This window comes from Diadema setosum, chromosome 14 (genome assembly GCF_964275005.1).
Source record: "Diadema setosum chromosome 14, eeDiaSeto1, whole genome shotgun sequence".
NCBI classification, from domain to species: domain Eukaryota; kingdom Metazoa; phylum Echinodermata; class Echinoidea; order Diadematoida; family Diadematidae; genus Diadema; species Diadema setosum.
Window position 1 is genome coordinate 35,006,754 of NC_092698.1, and position 10,361 is coordinate 35,017,114.

Sequence of the window (10,361 nt, forward strand, 5' to 3'; positions counted from 1 at the left end):
AAATCCAGCACGGTGACAAAGATTACGCAAAAACCATTGCATGTGACAAAAGACTAGTGGGCTTAGGCCAAAAAAAAAAAATTGTTGCATTGGCGTAACCCGCCCGACCCTAAAAATTCCGCCGACCCCATGTTTTTTTATTATTTTTTTTGCTATCGATATCAAATATCTTGTTGATTGCGATCGCGATGGCACAAACCCGGAAGTGGAAACGGCTCTGGGGATATCGGATGTACGAGGGAGAGATCTAGCGCCTCGCATAAAGCCTTCCTTGATCAGTACGTCATCTGTTTCCAACACGGACATGTACTCTAACAAGATTTATTCAGTGTATACGTAGCATTCAGACTGCGATGTATTGTGCACAGTTTTGCCATAGGTTTCTTGTGTGGAGAACTTACACGAATCTGTATATGTGGGACTGTAATAGAGATCGCCGTGTGCGATGAAAAGATCGTACATATGGGTCAATTTGCATCTATCTTATCTAAGTCAAAATAGTAAAATATGAAGTGAAAACATTCAGGATAGGGATTTCAACATCTTTAAATTCTGTGAAGGGGTATAATTCCAGTAATATCGGCCTCATAAATGATTTGTAGAATAGATGAACACAGCACATTCGGTGCAGCAGCTGTAACTGTTTACTGAGCTGAGCACGAGTTTTACACGTAAAATGCAGGTAGCAAAAAAAAAAAAAAAAAAAAAAAAAATCCGCCCGACCGACCCTATTTGAAAATCTCATGTTACGCCAATGCAACAAATTTTTTTTTTGGGCCTTATAGTCAGCACAAAAAGCAGTCCATGTACAAATTGTACCTATGTATTACGATATGACTTCTTTCAATATGCTGTTTTGCACTATTTTCCTGAGGGAAACTCAGGATTTGCCCCAGACTGACAGTGAGGCCCCTGAAAAGGTTCCCGGTGCAAAAGAATAAGCCAGTTTGTAATTAGCTCACATGCACATTGGTACGATTGACCTCCATTTTTTCTTGGTCGGATAGGCGCTTCCCTCGTTTTAAAAGTGGCATATGCATACAAAGCCTGCCTGACATTAACAATTTATAGAATTCATATTAAAACCAAGAATAAACGTGTGTAGACCAGGTGACCAGAATGGTCCATCAACTTGGGGATGCATCCACTTCTTTGTTTTGCATTGCATGCTTTAACAAACCTTTTCTGGTTTGCATTATAAATGTTCAATCAATGGATATACATTTGTATGTACTTTCTGTTCTCTTCACCAGTAATAGGGCTGGTGTAGCATGAGGTGAACGTCGAGGCAAGCACCATTTACATTGTATACATGCATGAATAACATATGAATTTATAATCAGTGCATCACAGATGCTTTTCTCAGTGAATTACAAAACCATCAAGCCTGTTGGTACAAAATGTACAAATGACCTTTTTCTGCTCATGCGCAAAGTGGAACTACAAACTGGCTTATCATGAAGCTCTACATGTAGCCCCAATGGATGCCTTCTATGACCCCGTTTACAGTGCGAGGCTCAGCCGCGGCTCGGCTGTGGCCGAGCCCGGCCTTTTCTCAGTGTAAACGCAAACTGGGCCAAATGCGCGGCCAATTTTAGTCTGGCTTCCAAACCCTCTGCCCGTACTATTTCGCTATTCAGGATATTAACCCCCTCAACTTCGAAAACTAGTATAGTTTAAGGTGGTTTTGTCCTGCAAAGGATTTTTCCTTCGGCAAAGGCCTTTGCCCGAACGGCGACTTCGTCGCCACGGAATCCAGTTGGCAAAGGGTCTGAAAACCAGACTATACCAAATTGCGTTTGTTTACAAGCAGAGCACCAATACGACAAAATATTGAAAAGTTTTAATTAAAAGCGCGGCCGAGCCCGGCAGTGTAAACGGACAAAATTGCGGGGCAAGGCCCCGCAATTGAGGCTGGGCTCGGCCGCGGCTCGGCCCAGCCCCGTACTGTAAACGGGGTCTATGTAGCACCAATCAAAATAAATGTAGAACATATGCTCAGGGTATACTGACTAATGAATTCATGTAAATATTTCATTCATGATATTAATGCTTCACTACGATAAATCTTGGGCTTTAGTCTCATCTTTTCTACAAATCTCTTTTGAAACGACATCATATAACAATGTCCATAGATTTCACATAATAAAGTGCATTATTTCTTCCATGTTAAAATTCTATTGTACAATCTCACATGAATGTCCAATACAGTCTCAAACAACATGTACAGCACTGTACATGTACATGTACTCAGCTAGAGCTTTTTTATACTGTCTCATGTTGCTGAAATTACCTATCTTGAACATAAAGACATATTGAAACAGAATTAAGACAACAATTTGCAAATATAGGCCTAATCAAAGGCAAAATGTCATGGTTGAAAAGCAATAAGTAGACATGGAAGATTTGTACAATTTTATTTAACTTTGATCTTACAGTTGTAAATACACTACAGTACATATACTACAGTAGTATGTAAAGTAAGTAAATAAGGACATCACACAAACTAACTGCACATCAACAAGGTAAAGAGAACCGGGTTCCACAGGTGTGTCTGACTAGTTTACAATTTTACAAAAACATTTGATAAAACTCATATTTAGTGGAACTGAAGGTTGTGCCAACCCTGATCCACTCATATCTGCTGACCCTACAATGTAGATGCATTAACTGTCATGTTTATAAGAATGTATAAAAGGCAAGTAAACAATATCAATAATTGTGTATATCTCATGACAACCTTGTTGAAAATGTACAGCATAATTATCATTACTAAGTGCACTGCAGAAAATGGGGAAAAAAGGTTCTATGTAATGTAGATTTTTGTTTTGTTTTTGTTTTGATTTTTTAAACATATTTCCCGAAAATGTGGCTATTAATGCAAGATGAGCAAAGGACACGCCTCAATATTACACTCAACTGCAAACTTGTTTCGCAAGTGTTATTGCTTTGTAGCTTGAGAAGGGAAAACCCCATATTACTTCAGCATCATACAAAATGTATACTGTTGGTAAGCAATCGTGGGTGGAATATAAAATTTTTTACTCTTATACAGTGTATGTACATTGTATCATCCATGTACAATTTAATGGCTGCATAAGGGAAAAAAAGAAATGCAATACCATGAAAAATGAACAGTACAAGGATAAGTTTTGCATAAAATTATTACAGGTATCATATACAATGAAAAAAGCAACATACATCAATACTGTAGCATACCTTTCTCCCTTTTACAGAGCTCCCAACCTTTCTGACTGAAAAAAATAGGAATGATTTGGCTCAAAAGTAGGAAAGAAAGCACAGTTCAATAGGAGCGTGTAGTAAAATCATCAAGAAAAATCTAGGAAACTCCTACTGAAACAATGGTCAAATTCAGATTCTTTCCTCCAAATTCAGAATGGTTAAAAGTCTGCTTTTTCCATGAATAAAAGGATCAAGAAAAAAAAAAATACAACTGAAAAAGCTGTCTCAGTAATCATCAAAAAAAAAAAAAAAATAAGTGAAAACAAAAATACGAGCAAAATTGGCTTACAAGAGGTAAAAATTATGACTGCTTGCAAAAATGTCATGACAAATACAATTGTATGATCACATGCTGCAGCTTACAGGAAAACAGATAAAGAAAAAAAAAATAACATATCAAAACGAAAGAATGTTTGTATGAAAGAAGGCACACATTCTATAATTGCACATGTGTATTACATTGTAGCATATCTTTTTTTTATAATTCATACTAAAGGGCTTTGATCCATCTCAGTGGATATGCTTTAAAACATTATACATGTATCTTACAAATAAAATGCTGCTTTCACAAAATTTCAGTTGTATTCTAAGACTAAATAACATACACTGTTTACCAATTTTGATCAGTCATGTGACAAAAGCTACATTCATGGCTGCCAAACTCTAAAGCAAAGCAAAACAGCCCCACTCAAAAAAAAAAAAAAAAAAAAAAAAAAGATAAAGGCAACACATATTTACTGGACATTTTAGTCATTTGTTCTGTAATGTGCCACACATTTTCTCTGAGCTTTCTTAACAAACCACCTTGATTTGATTCAAAATAATTTTTTTATTGAAGACGAATTCTCTATTCCATATGAACCCAAAATCACTCATTCTGATACCAGTGTACAGTTGGAGACAGCACAAGTGTATATTGGATGGCCAATTCTGGCATACAGATATACTGTAAAACACAAAATTTTCATGTGCATTTTGATTATGAATGTCATGAGAGCTGAGATTTGCGGAATTAAAATGTACGAGAATGGTCTTGTCTACAGTACATGTTGTACTCTACACTTTAAAGGCATAATTTACCATTTGCAGATGACACAAGAGCCCAGCTTTAGTGCTTCAAAATAGTTCTAAAATGTGAGTTAGGGATGGAAACAACCAATGTATAAAAGTTTAATCAGTATAATCAATGTTAAGTATTGATAAACATACAAAATGTGAACAATAAGTCTAATAAAGATGTTTCTAGACTAAACTGTCTACAGTTACGGTCAGTTGAGAAAATGGTGATGCCTCCTTATGTTTTAGGCTTTATTGCAAAATTCTACATGGTAGGATGTTTTGTGATACACATGACCTGCACTATTGCATTAAATGTGATATCTTGAACATTTATAAAATTGCACTCCCAAAGGTAAATAGTACCTTTAATGCAGTCGATGCCAACTGGAGGCAATTTGCAAAAATTTCATGCCACAAAAAAGGCCATCCGCTGCGATTCGCAAAAACTTCATGCCATGAATATTTCTTGCTTTACAGTAAAACATTCATGCAAAGCATAATTTGCAGCTTGTCTTATGACTCTTAAATATGAGAGATCAGGGCATCCTGCATGCAACTGTCATTGCATTATTCTTAGGAAACAACAGAGCCAGTAGAGTATGATGTGCTCCTACAAACTTCAGCCAGAGGTTCTAAAATGACACCACACAAGAGGACATTCGACACCTCAGATCACACAAAATTCCAGTGATTATCAAAAACATGATGTATCATTCGAAGCCATGGAAGGGGGAATGCATTATTGCAGCAACTTCCTAAATGGCACAAAATGTACCCTCTGTTGTGCAACGCCACCAGTTCTCAAGGGATCAAGATGGCATTTCAAAGAATTTTTTCCCCCTCCCAACTTGAGTATCATCGTTCCTCAGAGGGCATCTATTGGGTTTTAAAATGGAAGCGGGAAATTTTTTATATCGTGTCTAAACCTACATATCTGAGTAGTATATCATACAATGTATTCGCACATGAATTTGCTATGTTCATTCAAGATGTGATTTCTGTCAGTAAATTTACACTTTCACAGGTAATTACATCATGAAGTGTACAATAGATTCTTACCAATCTGCATTGATATTGTTACAAACTGTGCAAATTAAACAAAGCCATTTCAACATCTGTAGGAGGCCACACATTGTACAATGTAGGTATACACTATTATACACTGTAATACTGTTTAGATCTCTTTATCACAAGAAGAAACTACAATCTGCATACACCATGTCATGCACAGATTCATAATAACTGATTATTGCAATTTTACAGTACTTCGGTGGGTTTGTCTGAGTCTGCCTGTTTATACAGTATTTTTGATTCCTTGACTATATACAGCTGTAGTCTTCCTTGACTAAAGCTCCCCGATATTCGTTTTCTTTTCCTTTCCTATGGGTGAAAACACTTGATGAATAGGTCACTTTGTCAACAGGGAATGAATGTGCAACATACTTTATTTCCAACTAAAACTACCAAAGTACAATGTATGTTGTAGATAATACACTACCCATGATTTATCTTCCTGGAAAGTACATGTAACGTGCACTCAACAGACACATTGATATTCAACTTTACTTCATATGCATATCCCCACAACTAAAGCAGTGATGGGATTGTAGATCTCTAGACAATTTGATATAATTTTATACTACAAATTACTCCTGCAAGTGGCATAATAGTTTCTGAGAGTTTGGCTATGATTAATCCTGCAGAGAGTACATTGTAGACAACTCGTATCCTCTGAGTTTGATACATGTTGTTTTAGGATGTGTATTGCAATCTACAGAAAGTTCATCATGGTTTTGAATAGTGAAAACTAGATGAATTTGACTGCAGAGCACAGTCAACCAAGATGCCTCTGCCTTCTCAAGCAATTACTACAGTATGTTTTGCCACATTTGGATGGAGTTCATTGATCTTGACCACTAACATTAAGACTTTTAACCCATGATGTTGAACAGTGGAGATATTTCCAAGTTCTATCCATAATAACAAATAACATCATCAGTGGACTTTCCTCGATACAGTAAAGATCTGAAAACAAGATGCACAATATCTTTATAAAAGTGTTCACAAAGTGTACAATGTACTGTCCATGCTTACAGTGAAAACACATTGAGACTTTTGTAAATTCACAAGCATATTTTATTGCTTGTTTGCTGCAAAGCAAATGAGAAATATAAACAGTGTAACAATGTAGTAAAAATCATCAAGCTTTTTTGAATGGCCTACAGGATGTCACGATAGGTAATGTAGGCTACTTGTACATGTACATACATATGTGTGAAATTTGTCCAGTTTTGTTTATAATTCTTCTACGGTTCTATTCTGCCCTTTGATGTGACTGCCTTTGTTCCAACTTAATGCGGCTCCATTGAAGCTGCTTGGACAAAGTTTCAAAGTATTGGTGAATCGATCAATCAGTCTTGCATTAACCTGTTGAAGACGGTTTGATTTTGCCACAACACGCATTTCCCATACTTAGATGCTTGCCCGAGTATACTCAGGGCTCATCTTCAATGGGTTAAGTTGTAACAGTACCTGACACAGTGATTTAAGGGAACATGGTACAATGACTTCCACTTTAAAGTGAGGCATTTGCTAAATATTATCAGTTTGGTAAATTTTACTTTAATAGATGATATGATTAAGCAGGTAACCCAATGGGTATATGTCTGTACATATATCATAACCGATTTTGGTAGTCTAAGGAAAGCAGACAACATGTGTACATGTGCAGTTGTACTGTATGCTACCAAGGAGGTACTAGGCTAGTACCTCCTTGATACTACCTCCCACAAGTCAAATGACATTGCTGGTCATGATGGGCAAAGCCACACAACATTGGTTGTTACTATCACTATATGAAAAAGGCTTTCAAATGGAAAGAATGGCTTCTTCATGATTCAAGAACACTTCACAATTTCGAATATGCAATACACATACATTGTAAAAACCAGTTACCGGTAGCGATAAATAAACCCTCCATAAATATATCTATGTCTGGCTATCAAATGGTCTTCACGTACAAACAGCACGTACATGTACAAGTCCTGTACAGCTGTGCTGTACATGGTTTGACATTGCAACTTCGGTTCACACATTTTTATTCAGTCACCAACTTGTAGATAAAATGCCCTATGAAGCACAGCTACATACAAGTATGTACATACTTGTAGGTCAATACTGTGTCTGACTCGCTGACTAGAATAGGGGATGTATTGTAGTTGTAGAGAGGTACCTAGTCAAACAATTGTTCTTGCGTTGTTGCTCCAACAGAAACAAAAACAACTATTTATCTACTGCAAGATTATATCCGATCTACAGAATTCAGCCTATTAACAAGGATGCATATGTGTGATGTACAATGTAGTTTAGCATCATCTAGCCCAACCAGACGCCATATGCGCAACACATTACACTTGTCTACAGCAACGGGACTGTTATACGTTGTAGTGAAGCATCATCGTGTAATATTCCAATTAGGGGCCCACCAAGACCAATTTACTCAGATGCCAGATGTATAGGTTTATGAAAGTCAGGCTTGATAATTCCTGTTCCAAAAACAAAAACAGTTTCTATTGCATTGGTAAAAAGATACCAATTCAGACAGTAGGAGTAGGTCATTCAACACAATTCAATTAGAATAATCATTCAAAATAACAACACATGAGGCAACTTGAATACCACAACAACACCATCAGTTTATAAATAGGGACAGTTCACATTCAAGATACACTGTGTATGATAAAACTTGACTTCAGCATGATCTTTGACAAGAAAACTACAAAATAGCATAGATTTTTATGCGATTCATCAGTTATGTCATATGGATCAGCAAGTACACACTGTCAACCCACCAACTGATCTGAACGCACATAAAACAAAAAGACCTAAACATTTTAAATCTTGTCACACAACTTGCCAGAAGTGGCCATATCAGTGGCAGTGCACCCATCATGATCAAGTAAGGTTAGTCTCAGTCACGATTACGCAAACTCGCTCTACCTACTCATCACGCCGCGCCCTGCACCGCACTGCGGATTCAGGACTCACAGCACTCTTGCGAAGGGACCACGCCCTGTAATATAACGAATTTCTCACAAATTCACGCGTTCTAACATAAATGAGATGGGCAAATGTGTACTTTAGTAGTGATACATCAAAGACACAGCAGAAAAATTCAGTATAAGCCATTACGTAACAAGAAAAATAACCATAAATACGAGATTAAAAAATAGACTGGAACATTTCCCTATTTTCTACAATTCACGTAATCAATCAAACGTTTCATTTCCCTCTAATAAATTCTTAGAATAATTCTATAGTGTTAGTTTAGTCTATGAATTCACTTACCGAAGCAAATGTGGCAAATTACCGCAAAATGTCAAGAAAAAATTGAACGATATTTTGACGAAGACGTAATTTTCAAAATGGCGGCGATGTTTGCGTGCTCGCTAATGCATAATATAAGGGGCAGCAGTCGTGTGACATCAAACAATAGCCACAACGACAAGCCCTTACTGTTAAGTACATGGTGCATATAGGGAATTCCTGTGTACAAACTGTGTGAAAGGGGCCTTCGTCATTTCTCTCTTCCAGTGAAAAGAAAAAAGACTTTTACATTTCTATAGTTGGTAGGAGCATTATTGGGAATATGAAGCAGTGTTTTGTAAAAGTCATTAGGAAAAATAATTCTTACTTTTTGGCATTCTGTCTTAAAACTGATGGAGGGACTCCAAGAAATTCTGCGAATAGTTCCCTCATATATATTGAGCACATGTGCTGAAAGGATTTTGAGGGGAAATTTTTTCTTCATTTTTTCCTACAATCAAGAGTTTTCAACAAGTAAACATATACCACTAATTAATCTAGTCTATCTCATTTCATATAAGTCAATAAAAATGAAGAGAAATAACATTAAATACATATATAAATGTAATTCAGTCCCTCACACCCCTATAAACGCAAATGGACTCGTTCAATTCCTGAACTGCATGCAGCAAGTGCGTCCTGTGAGGCACCGATGACAGAAACCTAAATTCAGCCTTGGTTCTTAAAACTACTACAATTGCCTGTTTTGCAGCTCAGCTATGTTTCAGTTAAAACATTCCATGATATTACACTTGATTTTATTGATGGTCTAGTCAAATGTAATACTATTCTCTCACTTTCAAGACAGAATTAGAATAGTGTGGAGGGGCCTCGGGAAAATATGCTAATGCTGCTGCGTGTTGTGATTTTTCATTGGCCATCGATAAAGAACAAGCGGTCAACGAACTATTGGAACTGAATATAATTGGATAAAAGATGATTGATCATTTTCCCTTATAAATATGCATGTCTGACATGTGCGCTTCGACCACATGCAGGTCAGCAAGGTTAACAATAATTTCCGGGTCATGCGAGGAAACGTAACTGGGTTTAGTAAAATGAAGGGAGTTTGTTTACCAGCAGGGACTGAGCTGATGATCCTTAGCCCACTTGCACTACATGTAGCTGTAAAACACAACACTGAAACACTGGTGTGTAGCGGGCCTGGTATGTATATCGTAGGTTCCATGTTGTGGCAATATGTACGGATGTATGCACTGCAATCTGAGCTGTAGTGAAAAGTGTTGTTGAGTAATCGTAATTGAGTGTGGGTTTGTGGTGGATCTTGCATTCTTGGTCTAACTTTTCTTTAACTCTGGATGTGGGCATGGCACCGGCAAGGGACTTGAGCTTTTTAGGCCAGGGCCCCGTCTTATAAAGACTTGTGATTGATTCAAATCAGTCACAAGATCACAACTTTACGATTAAATGCGAATCTATCTTATATAAGTTATAAAAAAGTTATGATTGAAATAAGACGGAGAACTGAAATCAGTCAATCACAGGTTGCAATTGATTGCAGCTTTCAAGAGATTTGTGATTCATACTGAGTGATTGATTGATTTCTATCACAAGTATAAGACGGCCTACACCATCCATGCACATGCACCAGCACCATGCACCATCTAACATTAGATTTCTACATGATCTACGATGCCAAACTAGCTGAGCAACAGCGCAACAACATTAACATA

The 10,361-nt window shown here is 37.1% G+C and overlaps 1 protein-coding gene across 2 annotated transcripts in view; it reads right to left on the bottom strand.

Moving 5' to 3' along the window:
- The window catches only part of LOC140237781 (INO80 complex subunit D-like), a 32,589-nt gene extending 23,821 nt beyond the window's left edge, over positions 1-8,768 (bottom strand). The window contains exon 1 of one of the 2 annotated variants that reach the window (XM_072317717.1): positions 8,650-8,768. Coding sequence is in view for 1 of the 2 variants with exons in the window: in XM_072317716.1 (XP_072173817.1) it covers positions 8,219-8,231 (13 nt within the window). In the remaining variant the exon portion in view is untranslated. Of the gene's footprint in view, positions 1-8,218; positions 8,449-8,649 lie in introns of those variants that run through there. The other variant, XM_072317716.1, reaches the window with a different exon arrangement.
- Between the last annotated feature and the right edge of the window lie 1,593 nt (positions 8,769-10,361).